At 47.3% G+C, this 17,450-nt stretch overlaps 1 protein-coding gene across 1 annotated transcript in view; it reads left to right on the top strand.

The window, feature by feature from the left end:
- The window catches only part of LOC146870960 (26S proteasome non-ATPase regulatory subunit 11-like), a 322,339-nt gene extending 305,468 nt beyond the window's left edge, over positions 1-16,871 (top strand). Inside the window, exons 4-5 of the mRNA XM_085645717.1 lie at positions 15,125-15,176; positions 16,664-16,871. Coding sequence (XP_085501843.1) covers positions 15,125-15,176; positions 16,664-16,674 — 63 coding nt within the window. The 3' untranslated portion in view covers positions 16,675-16,871. The remainder of the gene's footprint in view (positions 1-15,124; positions 15,177-16,663) is intronic.
- Positions 16,872-17,450: the final 579 nt, after the last annotated feature.

The following is a 17,450-nucleotide window of genomic DNA, read 5'->3' as shown; positions in this document are numbered from 1 at the left end:
ACTGCTCTGGCCTGCACTTGGCTCTACCTTTCTATCACACGTACACAGAAAGCCCTGAGAGGTGGCTGTTTGGCGAAGTCAAACATTTGTGTTTAAGTGACATGGCTGATGTTCGAACCGAGGTCTAGCGCCTTCGCCACTACTCACAACAGCTACTAGTATCCAGTCACAGAAAAGTGAATGCACTTTACCCACAAAATATAGTAGCTCGGTTTTAACCCCTTCGCTGCTAGGCCTTTTCCCCTCCTGTGCTAAGCCCTTTTTGGGCTATTTGAGGTAGTGCGCGCTTAGGCCCCTGTAACTTTTTGACCACATTAGGTATCCACGCCAAATTTGCGTCCTTTTCTTCCAACATCTTGGGGATTCTAAAGGTACCCAGGGTTTGTGGATTCTCCTAGAGGGGTCACAGAAATTAGTCAAAATACAGCAATTTTTTTTTTTTTTTGTGAAAAATGTGAAAAACGGGCTGCAAATGAAAGCTTCTGGGTTTTTCTCTGCAAATGGTATCAAAAAAGGGTTTGTGGGGCTGAAATCACAATTTCTCCAGCTTTTAGGGAATGACAGACTTTTGTTAGAAAACCAACATTTTTTACACAGTTTTGGCATTTTTCTGGGACATACCCTATTTTTGCTATTTTTTGTGCTTTCAACCTCCTTCCAGTTAACGGTAGAAAAGGGTAACAAAACAATACTGGATCCTGGAAAGCTATACATTTTTGAAAAGTAGACAAAATTCTGAATTCAGCAAGGGGTCATTTGCGTAGATCCATCAAGGTTTCTTTATAGAAATTTACAGGCAAATATAGGAGAAATTAAAAATTTGTTGAAAAAAGCAGCCTCTTGAGTCAACGTTTTTACCTGTAACTTCTTCGAATTATGACATCTCTTTGAAAGCAATGTACCGTTACATCCGGTAGACCTTCCTGGTTGTGTGGACATATAGGACTTGTAGGTTCATCAAGAGCCCAACGAACCCAGAGTAGAAAAATGAGCAGCATTTTGTAATGTATTTTTTTTTTGGTCCGGGTATATAGCAATTATTGTGGGAAAATGTATACTTGGAAAAATCGGTATGAAAGTCACCTATGTATTTCTGAAATGGGAACAAATTACAGAGTTCAGAAACAGTGCATATTTGCACATTTTCGAAATTGGGAATACTCATATTTGCATGACAATTATTGGTCATTTTTCAAAATGACTTTTTTTTTACACAATGTCTTTCATTTGGAAGGGAGAAATGCATCAAAAATCAACAGGTAATAACAGTTGCTTTACAAATTTGAACTACCCTAAGTCTCCCGAGAAAAATGGTACCTCACTTGTGTGGGTAGGCATAGTGCCCACGACAGGAAGTGGCTCAAAACCTAAGGTGAACACACCACATTTTCACACTGAAAATTTACACTTTTTTTGCAAAGAGTCTAGCTGTAGTTTTTGAACCCTAGCCCTGCCGGCACCTAGGGAAACCTAGCAAACCTATACATTTTTGAAAACTAGACACCCAGGGGAATCCAGGATGGGGTGACTTGACTGCCTCCCACCATGGTCTGTTACCCAGAATCCCTTGCAAACGTAAAAAATTGAAAAAAAACCCACATTTTCCCCACATTTCTGTGATGGAAAGTTCTGGAATCTGCGTGGATCCACAAATTTCCACCCACCCCGCGTTCCCCAAAGTCCTACGAGAAAAATGGTACCTCACTTGTGCGGGTCGGCCTAGTGCCCGCGACAGGAAACGGCGCAAAACGCAACGTGGTTTTGGAGTGAAAAATGACCCTTTTTTTGGCAAAGTGACTAGCTGTAGATTTTGTACCTTAGCCCTGCCGGCACCTAGGGAAACCTAGCAAACCTATACATTTCTGAAAACTAGACACCCAGGGGAATCCAGGATGGGGTGACTTGACTGCCTCCCACCATGGTCTGTTACCCAGAATCCCTTGCAAACGTAAAAAATTGAAAAAAAACCCACATTTTCCCCACATTTCTGTGATGGAAAGTTCTGGAATCTGCGTGGATCCACAAATTTCCACCCACCCCGCGTTCCCCAAAGTCCTACGAGAAAAATGGTACCTCACTTGTGCGGGTCGGCCTAGTGCCCGCGACAGGAAACGGCGCAAAACGCAACGTGGTTTTGGAGTGAAAAATGACCCTTTTTTTGGCAAAGTGACTAGCTGTAGATTTTGTACCCTAGCCCTGCCGGCACCTAGGGAAACCTAGCAAACCTATACATTTCTGAAAACTAGACACCCAGGGGAATCCAGGATGGGGTGACTTGACTGCCTCCCACCATGGTCTGTTACCCAGAATCCCTTGCAAACGTAAAAAATTGACAAAAAAAAACACATTTTCCCCACATTTCTGTGATGGAAAGTTCTGGAATCTGCGTGGATCCACAAATTTCCACCCACCCCGCGTTCCCCAAAGTCCTACGAGAAAAATGGTACCTCACTTGTGCGGGTTGGCCTAGTGCCCGCGACAGGAAACGGCGCAAAACGCAACGTGGTTTTGGAGTGAAAAATGACCCTTTTTTTGGCAAAGTGACTAGCTGTACATTTTGTACCCTAGCCCTGCCGGCACCTAGGGAAACCTAGCAAACCTATACATTTCTGAAAACTAGACACCCAGGGGAATCCAGGATGGGGTGACTTGACTGCCTCCCACCATGGTCTGTTACCCAGAATCCCTTGCAAACGTAAAAAATTGACAAAAAAAACACATTTTCCCCACATTTCTGTGATGGAAAGTTCTGGAATCTGCGTGGATCCACAAATTTCCACCCACCCCGCGTTCCCCAAAGTCCTACGAGAAAAATGGTACCTCACTTGTGCGGGTTGGCCTAGTGCCCGCGACAGGAAACGGCGCAAAACGCAACGTGGTTTTGGAGTGAAAAATGACCCTTTTTTTGGCAAAGTGACTAGCTGTACATTTTGTACCCTAGCCCTGCCGGCACCTAGGGAAACCTAGCAAACCTATACATTTCTGAAAACTAGACACCCAGGGGAATCCAGGATGGGGTGACTTGACTGCCTCCCACCATGGTCTGTTACCCAGAATCCCTTGCAAACGTAAAAAATTGACAAAAAAAACACATTTTCCCCACATTTCTGTGATGGAAAGTTCTGGAATCTGCGTGGATCCACAAATTTCCACCCACCCCGCGTTCCCCAAAGTCCTACGAGAAAAATGGTACCTCACTTGTGCGGGTTGGCCTAGTGCCCGCGACAGGAAACGGCGCAAAACGCAACGTGGTTTTGGAGTGAAAAATGACCCTTTTTTTGGCAAAGTGACTAGCTGTACATTTTGTACCCTAGCCCTGCCGGCACCTAGGGAAACCTAGCAAACCTATACATTTCTGAAAACTAGACACCCAGGGGAATCCAGGATGGGGTGACTTGACTGCCTCCCACCATGGTCTGTTACCCAGAATCCCTTGCAAACGTAAAAAATTGACAAAAAAAACACATTTTCCCCACATTTCTGTGATGGAAAGTTCTGGAATCTGCGTGGATCCACAAATTTCCACCCACCCCGCGTTCCCCAAAGTCCTACGAGAAAAATGGTACCTCACTTGTGCGGGTCGGCCTAGTGCCCGCGACAGGAAACGGCGCAAAACGCAACGTGGTTTTGGAGTGAAAAATGACCCTTTTTTTGGCAAAGTGACTAGCTGTAGATTTTGTACCCTAGCCCTGCCGGCACCTAGGGAAACCTAGCAAACCTATACATTTCTGAAAACTAGACACCCGGCGGCTTCCAGGGAGGTATGGCTTGCGTGGATCCCCCAACGTTTCCTTACCCAGAATCCCCTGCAAACCTCAATTTTTGCCCAAAAAATCACTTTTTTCACACATTTTGGGGTGGGAAAGTAGTGGCATCACCGGGCTCACACAAATTTACCACCACCCAGCGTTCCCCCAGGTCTCCCGGTAAAAATGGTGCCTCACTTGTGTGGGAGGCCCAAGTACCCGCGGCAGGCAAGGGCCCCAAAGGTAGTGAGGCCACCTCAAGATGGCCTATCGCCAAACCACCTGGTTTTGCAAGGGGGGTCACTTTGGTTTTTGGCCCGGTGCGCGGCGGCCATCTAGGGAAACCTACCAAACCCAGGCATTTTTGAAGACTAGACACCCGGCGGCTTCCAGGGAGGTATGGCTTGCGTGGATCCCCCAACGTTTCCTTACCCAGAATCCCCTGCAAACCTCAATTTTTGCTCAAAAAATCACTTTTTTCACACATTTTGGGGTGGGAAAGTAGTGGCATCACCGGGCTCACACAAATTTACCACCACCCAGCGTTCCCCCAGGTCTCCCGGTAAAAATGGTGCCTCACTTGTGTGGGAGGCCCAAGTACCCGCGGCAGGCAAGGGCCCCAAAGGTAGTGAGGCCACCTCAAGATGGCCTATCGCCAAACCACCTGGTTTTGCAAGGGGGGTCACTTTGGTTTTTGGCCCGGTGCGCGGCGGCCATCTAGGGAAACCTACCAAACCCAGGCATTTTTGAAAACTAGACACCCGGCGGCTTCCAGGGAGGTATGGCTTGCGTGGATCCCCCAACGTTTCCTTACCCAGAATCCCCTGCAAACCTCAATTTTTGCTCAAAAAATCACTTTTTTCACACATTTTGGGGTGGGAAAGTAGTGGCATCACCGGGCTCACACAAATTTACCACCACCCAGCGTTCCCCCAGGTCTCCCGGTAAAAATGGTGCCTCACTTGTGTGGGAGGTCTAAGTACCCGCGGCAGGCAAGGACAACAAACGTAGTGAGGCGACATTTGGGATAGGCAATGTTGATGTTGCCTCACTACGTTTGGGGCCCTTGCCTGCCGCGGGTACTTGGGCCTCCCACACAAGTGAGGCACCATTTTTACCGGGAGACCTGGGGGAACGCTGGGTGGTGGTAAATTTGTGTGAGCCCGGTGATGCCACTACTTTCCCACCCCAAAATGTGTGAAAAAAGTGATTTTTTGAGCAAAAATTGAGGTTTGCAGGGGATTCTGGGTAAGGAAACGTTGGGGGATCCACGCAAGCCATACCTCCCTGGAAGCCGCCGGGTGTCTAGTTTTCAAAAATGCCTGGGTTTGGTAGGTTTCCCTAGATGGCCGCCGCGCACCGGGCCAAAAACCAAAGTGACCCCCCTTGCAAAACCAGGTGGTTTGGCGATAGGCCATCTTGAGGTCGCCTCACTACCTTTGGGGCCCTTGCCTGCCGCGGGTACTTGGGCCTCCCACACAAGTGAGGCACCATTTTTACCGGGAGACCTGGGGGAACGCTGGGTGGTGGTAAATTTGTGTGAGCCCGGTGATGCCACTACTTTCCCACCCCAAAATGTGTGAAAAAAGTGATTTTTTGAGCAAAAATTGAGGTTTGCAGGGGATTCTGGGTAAGGAAACGTTGGGGGATCCACGCAAGCCATACCTCCCTGGAAGCCGCCGGGTGTCTAGTTTTCAAAAATGCCTGGGTTTGGTAGGTTTCCCTAGATGGCCGCCGCGCACCGGGCCAAAAACCAAAGTGACCCCCCTTGCAAAACCAGGTGGTTTGGCGATAGGCCATCTTGAGGTGGCCTCACTACGTTTGGGGCCCTTGCCTGCCGCGGGTACTTGGGCCTCCCACACAAGTGAGGCACCATTTTTACCAGGAGACCTGGGGGAACGCTGGGTGGTGGTAAATTTGTGTGAGCCCGGTGATGCCACTACTTTCCCACCCCAAAATGTGTGAAAAAAGTGATTTTTTGAGCAAAAATTGAGGTTTGCAGGGGATTCTGGGTAAGGAAACGTTGGGGGATCCACGCAAGCCATACCTCCCTGGAAGCCGCCGGGTGTCTAGTTTTCAAAAATGCCTGGGTTTGGTAGGTTTCCCTAGATGGCCGCCGCGCACCGGGCCAAAAACCAAAGTGACCCCCCTTGCAAAACCAGGTGGTTTGGCGATAGGCCATCTTGAGGTGGCCTCACTACCTTTGGGGCCCTTGCCTGCCGCGGGTACTTGGGCCTCCCACACAAGTGAGGCACCATTTTTACCGGGAGACCTGGGGGAACGCTGGGTGGTGGTAAATTTGTGTGAGCCCGGTGATGCCACTACTTTCCCACCCCAAAATGTGTGAAAAAAGTGATTTTTTGAGCAAAAATTGAGGTTTGCAGGGGATTCTGGGTAAGGAAACGTTGGGGGATCCACGCAAGCCATACCTCCCTGGAAGCCGCCGGGTGTCTAGTTTTCAAAAATGCCTGGGTTTGGTAGGTTTCCCTAGATGGCCGCCGAGCCCTGGGCAAAAAACAAAAGTAACCCCCCTTGCATAACCAGATTACCTATTGTTACTACAGCGTGAGAATTTAGGAATAATACTGCAAAGAAAATGTGGCAGACAATTTGAGGTTTACAGGACAATGGGGATAAAAAATATTTTTCAAATCACTAGAGAGACATCACCATGAACTCCCAAAGGTTTTCGACAATATCTACAGTTGGTGGGTTATTCTTACATGGAAAGTGTACCTTGGCAGAGAAACAAAAAAAAAAGATTCCTGCACAACCATCTATTCCTCAAACACACACACATACTGGTTGGATTTGGCACGAGGGCAAGTCATGGTTCAGTGTATTAAATTTTATTAACAAGAGATTTCACAAATATGAAATGCACTGTCAATAATTAAATTCACAAAAAACCAAACCAATGACTTGCAGCTCGTGAGCTGTAAAGCCACGTCAAGGCACCAACCGCTTTACAGGCCATTCACACACCTTTCATACGTGATACAAACAAGACCATTCGCACCACCAGGTACAAAAGCAACACAGTACAAAAATCACCAAAAAGGGACAAGGTACACCCTGCTTCAAAAAACAAATATTACTGCACAGTCATCTAACCCGCAAGCACACGCACATACTGGTTGGATTTGGCACGAGGGTGAGTGATGGTTCAGTAGATAAAATTGTATTACCAAGTGATTTCACAAAAAATGAAATGCACTGGTAATAATTGAAAGGGCAAGAAACTGAACCATTGACTCACAGCTCGTGAGCTGTAAAGCCACGACAAGGCACCAACCTCTTTACAGGCCATTCATACACCTTTCATACGTGTGAGACATACAAAACCATTCACACCGCCAGCCGCGGGCCCATCACATAACAAAACTCACACCGGCACACAGCGCCATTCAAGGGCCCATCACTTTCACACGCCCACAATCCAGACACAGCAACTACACAGGCAGAAGGATTGCGTGGAGTGGCACTCAGCTAGCAGTGTGTGTAGTGACCAGCAGAAAGTCACTACTCACACACAGCCAGCCAAGCACCGGTCGACACACACCGCTAGCCAAACGCCAGTCCACGCACACCGCTAGCCAAGCGCCAGTCCAGGCACACCGCCATCCAATCGCCAGTCCAGGCACACCGGCAGCCAATCGCCAATCCACCTACACCGCCAGCCAAGCTCCAGTCCACGGACACCACCAGACAAGCACCATTCCACGCACACCGCCAGCCAAGCTCCAGTCCACACACACCACCAGACAAGCTCCAGTCCACGGACACCACCAGCCAAGCTCCAGTCCACGGACACCACCAGCCAAACACCAGTCCGCACACACCACCAGTCCACACACACTGCCAGCCAAGAACCAGTCCACGCACAGCGCCAGCCAAGCACCATTCCACGCACACCACCAGCCAAGCACCATTCCACGCACACCGCCAGCCAAGCACCATTCCACGCACACCACCAGCCACGCACACCGCCAGCCAAGCACCATTCCACGCACACCACCAGCCACGCACCAGTCCACGCACACCGCCAGTCCATGCACACCACCAGTCCACGCACACCGTCAGCCAAGCACCATTCCACGCACACCACCAACCAAGTGCCAGTCCACACACACCAACAGCCAAGCGCAAGCCTACACACACCGCCATCACATTTTGGATTTTTTTAGAAAAAAATAAAAACACAAACAAATTGCAAATAGATAAAAATCTTCTAACAGAAAATCAGCAACTAAATACATTGCACTAACACCAACATTGAAACAGAATCAAATTATCCAAAGAATACAGACCAGCCAGTTCACTTTACCACTCAAGAATCCTCCCAAAAAATTTTTCGCGTGTGGTACGCTCTAAAACAAGCAGAGAGACACAGTGCAGGATGAGAGGGACAATCGGGGCAGTACATACGACTCTCCTTCCGCGTACCTCTTCGCCAACAGACTCTACATCTCCTACTGGGAAAATCTTTTGCGGGTGTGGGAGGAATGTGATCTGGAAAGTGGCGTTCTTTCAATCTAGCAACATCCTCCACCAGTCCAACTCTAGGAACACTTGCCTGTTCCACTACAACAAGGCTGCCTATTACAGACTCCTGAAACTTAACAAAAGTCATCTTTGACTCAGGGCAAGAATCCTGGAACACAACAAAAGCATTAAACATTGCCAAGTGGAAAAGATGGATAGCCAACTTCTTGTACCAAATGTAAGCCTTACGAAGAGCAGTGTAAGGTTCCAACCTCTGATCTACTCTGTCAACACCACCCATGTACCTATTATAGTCTAAAACACATACAGGTTTGCGCGCTTCAGCGACCTGACCCCAAACAGTCACAGGTGCAGTGCTTTCATCATGGATGGAAGTCAGCATGTAGACATCTCTCCTGTCTGTAAACTTCACAGCAAGAAGCTCCTGGCAACGCAACGCACTGCACTGTCCCCGCACAAGCTTTTGACAAACAAGTTCTTTCGGAAAACCTTTACGGTTACAGCGGACTGTGCCACAAGCAAAAGTGTCCACTTTGGCCAATTCCCTGAACAACCGTACACCAGTGTAGAAGTTATCTACATATAAATGGTGGCCTTTGTTAAAAAATCCTCTTCCAAGTTCCCAAACAATTTTCTCAGTCACTCCAAAAGTGGACGGACAACCAGGGAGGTTAAACCTAGATTCCTTACCGGTGTACACCCTGAAATTAGAGACATATCCAGTCCTACTGTCACACAGCATATACAGCTTTATTCCATAGCGTGCCCTCTTACTAGGAATGTATTGCCTAAAAACCAAGCGGCCCTTGAACAACACCAAAGACTCATCCACTGCAATTTCTCTACCAGGGGCATAAATCTCAGAAAATCGATCAACAAAGTGATCAAGGACAGGCCTAATCTTAAAAAGACGGTCACAATCAGGGTGATCTCGTGGCAACGCTAAACCATTATCTACAAAGTGCATCATCCGAAGCAGAAGCAAATACCTGTCACGACTCATGACTGCCGGAAAAATAGACGTTGCCATCAAGGGACTGCTAGACCAATATGAAGCCAATGATGGCTTCCTTAGCAAGCCCATCAAAAAAGTTAAACCCAAGAACTTCTTCATCTCTTCAACATTTGTGGGAGTCCACCGGGTAGCTCTAGAGTGTGGCTTAAGACTGGCACTGTTGTCCCTCAAAAACTGTTCGGCATACAAATTAGTCTGCTCAACAATCTCTGCCAAAAACACATCGTCCATAAACAACTGAAAAAAATTTACAGGCAAAAAGTTCTCGGTATTCACTCTAGACCCTGGAACACCAGTAAACTCAGGAAATTCCGGCTGCACCATGCCAGGGGCAACCCAGAGGTCATCACTTTCAACGGGAAGACTTGCAGCCCCAGCCTGCAGCCCAGATGTCTCTTGCCGCACTACACCAACGGAAAGGCTTGCAGCCCCAGCCTGCAGCCCAGATGCCTCTTGCCGCACTACACCAACGGGAAGCCTTGCAGTCCCAGCCTGCAGCCCAGATGTCTCTTGCCGCACTACACCAACGGGAAGCCTTGCAGCCGCAGGCTGCAGCCCAGATGCCTCTTGCCGCACTATCGGCACATCAGTCTCCTCCTCTAACACAGGCACTTCATCCGCGCTAAGAGTATCTTCATCATCCGATGACCCCATACGGAGAGAAAACTCACTGCCAGAATCGTCCCCTGCCCCCTCTCCCTCAGAAGCAGAGTCAGTCTCTGACCCAATATCAGAGGAAGACTCAAACAGCAAACCAACAACCTGCTGAGCAGTCATCCTGCGGCTAGCCATTATACCTACTAAGATGGAAGACTGCACAAACAAGTCAACAACAACCAACAATGTGCAAACCAAGTAAGTAAAGAAATGTGTACCTTATATCAATAAGATCAATGTACTCAAAAACTATACAATCCAAAATCAAAAGAGACAGCTACACTCACCAGAAACAAACTCTGCAGTGACACAGCAAAGACCAACGATATCAAACTAGAAAGAAGAAAAAAAAACAAATTACTCACAAGACAACAAAATACACATCATGCACCAATGCAAAAAGTTTTTGAAACTCAAAAACCAAACATACTGCTATTATTACACCATTTGCAAAAAAAAACAGGCAGAGAAATCAAACACATTTGCATTGTACAAAAAAACAGTCTCTTACCAAACTACACAAACAGCAAAACCACCAGAACCAAAATGTCACCGTGAACAGAAGAAAAGCCTTCACCTAGAACAAAAAAGTAAACAAAAAAAACATTACAATTGGAAATCACAAAACATATAACAATAAACATTATAACATGCCATGTCACTACCCAAATGGTCAATCGGTTTGTGTGCCAGGTCAGGCAGAAAACAGCAGGAAAAAAAAGGCTATTCAGTCCCGGGGCAGGTGACCCAAATACATATAACAAATTGCACCCTGGAAGCGAGGGGTCACTTCTATTTCTAATTGAACTAATTCCCTGGTGTCTAGTGGGCTTTTCTGCCTCCAATGGGAGCAGAAACGGCAAAAAAATAAAACCGATCTGCCCACAGAGGGGGCAGAAAAGTCTTCAAAACATTTAGGGGCCCAAGGAAGCGACCCTTGCCCAAGGGGTCGCTTCCTACAATAATATTTATATCCCTGGTGTCTAGTGGGCATTTCTGCCCCCCCACCCCAAAGAGCAGAAACGGACAGAAAGACGACCAATCTGCCCCCAGGGGGGGCAGAAAAGTATTCTAAAAAATTAGGCCGCAAAGGAAGCGACCCTTGCCCAAGGGGTCGCTTCCTACATAAAGAAAAAGACATCCCTGGTGTCTAGTGGGCTTTTCTGCCCCCCCTGGGGGCAGAAACGGGCAGAAAGACGACCGATCTGCCCCCAGGGGGGGCAGAAAAGTCTCCTAATCACTTTACCACCCTAGGAAGCGACCCTTGCCCAAGGGGTCGCTTCCTACATAACGAAATAGACATCCCTGGTGTCTAGGGGGCTTTTCTGCCCCCCCTAGGGGGAGAAACGGGCAGAAAGAAGACCGATCTGCCCCCAGGGGGGGCAGAAAAGTCTTCAAATTATTTGGCCCCCAAAGGAAGCGACCCTTGCCTAAGGGGTCGCTTCCTACATAGCATAAACAATATCCCTGGTGTCTAGTGGGCTTTTCTGCCCCCCCCGGGGGCAGAAACGCGCAGAAAGCGGACCGATCTGCCCCCAGGGGGGGCAGAAAAGACTTCCACAAAATTTGCCCCCAAGGAAGCGACCCTTGCCCAAGGGGTCGCTTCCTACATAGTAAAAACAGCATCCCTGGTGACTAGTGGGCTTTTCTGCCCCCCCTGGGGGCAGAAACGCGCAGAAAGCGGGCCGATCTGCCCCCAGGGGGGGCAGAAAAGACTTTGCCAAATAATCGTGCCCAAGGAAGCGACCCTTGCCTAAGGGGTCGCTTCCCAACCTCCAAATACAAAATCCCTGGTGTCTAGTGGGGCATCCCTACTCCACGATCGCGACGCTGTGCGCGATCGTGGAGCAGGAATGCCCTGTATTGAGAGATCGGGGGAGAGGAAATACTCTTTCCTCTCCCCCGATGCCTCAATACTAGAGATTTCACCGCCGCGGCCCCCACCAGACGCCAAACACCTACCTCTGCTCCCCTCGGACGCGCTGGAAGAAATGGATTCCAGCGCGTCCAACGCTTCCTGATGACGCCGGCGCGCGCTGTGCGCGCTGACGTCATCAGAAAGCGTGGGGGGGCTCGGGGGGGGTCGGGGGTGGCAGCGGAAGCTCTTCCGCTGCCACCCCCGTAAAGGGGGCCAAGATCGAGGGACAAGGGGGGGAGCGCCAGCGCTTCCCCCGGGGGCTGTCCTCATGACGGAACGGTTCCGTCATGAGCACAGCCCAACCGATGCTCATGACGGAACCGTTCCGTCATGAGCATCGAAGGGGTTAAAAACCGAAATAAGCAATATGAACTTCGCCCTAGCCGGACCTGTTGAAAAGTTAGTTATGTGAAAGGCGTGCACAGATAGGAAGGTTTAATCTCAACTGCTCTGGCGCCCTCTAGCGGCCACATGAGCACAAACACTTTCTGGACGGTCCTTTCAAAGCACTGACGGCGATAACAAGGCTGACTGAAGGCGGCGGAGGCCCAAATATTGGGGGCTAAACCGACACGTGAAATCAACACCGTACAAAGGATCACAAGCACAAACAAACAATTATAGAATTTAATTCAAGATAGCAGTTTGTACTGAAAAAATCTGAAAATCACCTGTACATTTAAAACACAATAGACTCGAAAATTACACTTGAAAAACTGGTGTTATTCATGTTATTTAACGAAATTGTTTTGCCATCCCCAATGAACTAAATGCAATCATGTTCAAGCTAATGTCACATAAAAACACCAATAATTACTAAACAGTTGACGAGGAATAAATAACAAAGGTATTTACACAATTTGTGTGTGTGCGGAAGCGGGGGGGGGGCGGGGCGCTAGCCCAACCAAATCAAACGAAACCGAACGCATCAGCGAAAGAGATTTTGTCAAACACCTGAAGCCCACACAACACAAGGTAATTTATATTAAATTGATTTCATTTTAAAGTAATTCAATTAAGATATAGAGACAGCACGTCGGGTAAGGCACCTGTTGCTGAGATGTGAAATCAGCATGCAGGTATGTTGAGCTCGTATGCTTCGGAAGGTGAAACAAGTATGACACGGTTGGGAAATCGCTACACCTGTTTTTTTACGGGACTACTCAACAGTAATCCGTGGTGTTAAAAAAGCCTGCTGTGTGTGGTAAAAACATTTCACAACTTGGTCTCAAACTATTCCACGCTGATCGAGGCGGTAGCTGAAGTTATGCAAATCTGAGCAGGCACGCTCCGCTTTCGAACGAGTCGAAGTAAATGCTTCCAACCCTTCGGGGTGACCTTTCAGGTGAAACTGTTGGCCGGTGGCGGAGGGGCGACAGCCCGGCGAAGGAACATTGAGAAAGAGAGGGAGCGAGGGGCACAGAGTACTTATTATCTCCTAATGAGCCACTCGCCAGTAACTAACAACAGTGATGCTACGGCAAGTTAGATGGAGATGTAACAAATGAAAACGCGCAGAAATGACAAAACCTGGTTTTAAAGTTGCAATCCTTTGAGATCTGGTCAGTAACATAAAAAGATCAAATTAAAGACATGGCTCACCTCATCGACTCCTGTGGGTTGGCCTCGTAGCACACAGCACAGACCTGTTTTGGCAACACGACCTCAGGGGCTGAAGAGCCTGATACGCCATCGCCGCCTTTCTCTGAGGCGAAGCAGAAATGCCTCGGAGAAAGGTAGCACGTTTCCGGATTCGGGGGCGTGTTTTTCTGTTCTCTCCTCTTGCCATTGGCTGGAGGAGATAATTAGAAAAGTTGGAAAAAACACGCCCCCGAATCCGAAAAGGACGGGGCCTGTTCGGAGTGACGGACCTCTTCTCCAATGGCTGGCCAGCATTCAAGAGGCCAGCCAATGGAGAACAGGGGAGAAGAGGGGCGGGTTCAAGCCCCTCTTCTCCAAGTCATTATGTTTCGCGAGCGAGACTGCGCAAGCGCAGCCATCGCTAGCCGAGACCTAAAAAGGGAACCAGAGCCCCAGTACTCGTCTGACACGGCTGCAAGCAACAAAGGAAGAGGAAGATAGATGAGGGACAACACTTTATACAGAGGCTGGAGGCATCTGATTGGATGGGATTGTTTTTCTTGGAACTTCATGGTTTCCCAGGGAACATGAGACATTAAGTCCTTTATGTTCATTATTTTGCATAGCAGTCATGTTAACTAATGAAGAAAATAGCCTAATTCTCGCCTGCGGGTCCTGACAGTTTTAATGTAACCGTATTTACAAGTTGCGCATTGTTGTATCTTGTACTAGTGTTGGTGTTCTAGACATGCACCCCTCTCTTTGTGTCTCTGGAAAGTACATGACATGGGTGTGGAAAGCCAGCAGATGCTCTAGGCGGCTGAGGCATGGTTTTGATATTTACTGCACATACCTTGCTGGTTGGGCATCCCATAAGTCTGGAAAAATGAAAGGGCAAGATTTTCAGTATACGACACAAATTACCTCGTATTTTCTAATCTAGAGGATGCTAGATTGCATGTCGCTTTTGCGGACTTCAGATATGGCTATGACGCAACTGACAGATCACCTTATTGTGTATCCCATCTAATGGCCCATCTTGTATCGCAGAGAACTCTGGAGTACCGTAATTGATGTCAGTGCTGACCCAGTGTGGTATGCAACTGCTCAGGTTAATTTGAGTACAGTGTGACCGAACTCGCCACAGAATGTTCTGACTGCCACAAGTCTGTACAAGTGCTGAATATGCATGACTTAGTACCAATGATCCATATCCAAAATTAGGTCATGAACATATTCGCCTGAAGAGTACATAGCTCAAAATGCATTGGGGGAAAGTTTCAAGAGAGCTCCTTACTTGGCTTGCTGATCAAGCCTCTTTCTTTGCGACAGTAATCCATCATTTATCATGGTTTACAATATTAGCTTTATTTTTATTTTTTTACACTATGGGCTGTAACGATCTGTGTACTATAGTTATTTGTTCTCTACTTCAGTCAAGGTGTACTGCGACCCTTCTGCAGTGGATGGCATTTCTTAATCAATTTCTGGGACCAAGAATTAGTTGTTAATCCATAATGTCAGTTTTATATTGTGACATCAAACCTAAGTTCAAGGGAGTGTACTATGTTTAATGTCTGCCTTAATTAGCAATCTCTAGTCTGTTTTGGTTCTTAATTTGAGACTGTAATATGCCTTATTGTTTATTGGCTGTTCCACTCAGTTCTGAATTTGTTTTTTATGACACTTTTTTCATGACAGCCTGATGTAGAAAGAAAACTATCGCAGATGATTCTGGACAAAAAGTTTCATGGTGAGTTTCTGTACTTGTCATGGTCTGGCTTGACAGCGCAGATGTCGCCAGACGATTTTGAGCATCACTAGAGGGTCTGGCCACATGTTGGGGGCGAGGACTACATGTTTTGATAGGACAGAAGTTGTGTTCCTCCACAAAAAAGTGCTTGCCATCAACGCAGCTATTATCATTCATTTATTTATCCAGATGACCATGCTTTAACTTTCAGGAGCACACACAACATTGGAATGCTATCAAACTGTCTTGGAGAACTAGATAATTGGTGTTAGTCTCTGGCAGCAACACAGATGGAAGGATGTCAGTCATTAACCTGGATGGTCTTTTAGGTGTGGCTTGACAGTGCGATTGCCACCTTACCTTTTAACCTACGCCAGTGATATTCTACAGTTCTTTTTTCCCTACAAAAGTACATCTCTATTCCCATGCTATTTACTTGTTGTTAGCTTGTAATGCTTCATATTACCATACTACATTTCTTTATAGGCAGTCCTATTGTCACTACATTTTGGCTTGGTTTTGTATTAGCACTATAGTGGCAAACTGTTCCCTCGGTATTAGCAGGAATACAAACCAGACTGCTGGAAGTTATAAAAAGTATCATCTATCCTTGGTCTTCAAACTGCTTTAATTCCTTTGCAGGATTCGTGTAAGACCCAAATTAAGATCCTCTTTGGGTACTCTGCAATCTTGGATCACTGTCCACTTTTTAGGTCTAGTGATGTAAGCAGCACATGCGCTGCTCTAGTCTTACGAGGCTTCTTGGAATCGATACGATTCCAGAAGTAGTCTCGCAGCTCCGCCTCCAATTTTCATTGGTGCGGGTCGTTTTGCGTCATGGCTGATGCAAAACAGTGTGATTGCACCGGAGGCAATCATTACATTGAGGGTTGCCACCCTGTCCCCTTTTGGCCCCGCCCACCGGGATTGCATAATTTACTTGCGGCGGGAGACAGTGTCTCTCAATTAGCCGCTAAGCACTTTTTTTTTCGGAATACGCATTTGCCTTCAACAATGGCTGACGCGCTTTTATTTCTGCCCTTATATACCCACCCCATTCCTCCCCACCACTACCCGCCCGCTTTTCAGTGCTGCTTTACTTTATTTTGGAGCGTGGCGCCCGATGATAGTTTTTCCTGTGACACCGACGCATACTATGTATAGTAATGCCTTGCTTATTTATGCAATTTAAACTAAACACCGCCACACTGCAATGTTTGTTAGAGCGTCACTACTGCTTTACAATACATCTCTTCTACATTTAAATAAAGTACACCTCGCCTGCAGGTCACTTGCATCCATTTGTTGTATATGCCGATTTTATAACTCTACGCGCTACACCACTTAATGTGCATCCCCGTACAAAATTATTATTTTCATTACTTCAGCGCAAAAAAAAACAAGTATTGTCATAGGCAATAGGTCTCGCCTTTGGGACCTTACAAGTTTAATCATGCAGCAGACTTCTTTAATTGTTACAATTACAGGCCACATGTAGCCACATAATCGCAGGAAAGGCACGCATGTACGAACGATGCCAAGAAGCGGAAGGAATGCCACAAGCGCAGATGCCGCCCACTGATCTAATATCACCTGTGAAGCTGCATGCTACCTGCGATTCTAAATGTAAGCGAAAGTGCCACTAGCTTTGCCACGGAAAGGCCCGTCATTGTTGGATTAAAGCTGAGACTGGGTACGCTCTATGGTCTTTTGCTGCTGTCCCTGGAGTGCAAAAAGTGAAGAATGAGTCAATGAATGAAGCACTTAGCTTCACACGATTGTTTCAAGGCGCCTTAGTTGATTTTCTATTTAGGATTATACTATTATTTTGATTGTGAATGACGCTTTTGTGTTCGAATACTTAAAATGCGACAGCAGTTTACTTGAAATACATTGGTAAATGACTAAAGTATCCAGATAAGCTACATTGCGACGTTTCAATACAAAATTGGGAAGAAGGGAAAAATAGGAGTTGAAGGGGTGGACATAAGAGAGCGAGAGAAAGTTGAGGATAACTACAGCGCTATCAGCAAATCCTTACTTCAGGTCTCTGCAGACAGCTCCCTCTCTACCTCTTTACACCTCCCTACCTCTCTCTCTCTACCGGTTTCTACCTCTACCTCTCTCTAACTCTCTAACTCTCTCTCTAACTCTCTCTAACTCTCTAACTCTCTCTCTAACTCTCTCTCTAACTCTCTCTCTACCTCTCTCTACCTCTCTCTACCTCTCACCCTCTCTCACTCTCTACCTCACTCTCTACCTCACTCTCTACCT

The sequence above is a fragment of the Triturus cristatus genome, chromosome 1_1 (assembly GCF_964204655.1).
Source record: "Triturus cristatus chromosome 1_1, aTriCri1.1, whole genome shotgun sequence".
NCBI classification, from domain to species: Eukaryota; Metazoa; Chordata; class Amphibia; order Caudata; family Salamandridae; genus Triturus; species Triturus cristatus.
Note: the sequence above shows the minus strand (reverse complement) of the source record. Positions and strands in the feature narration are given on the sequence as shown.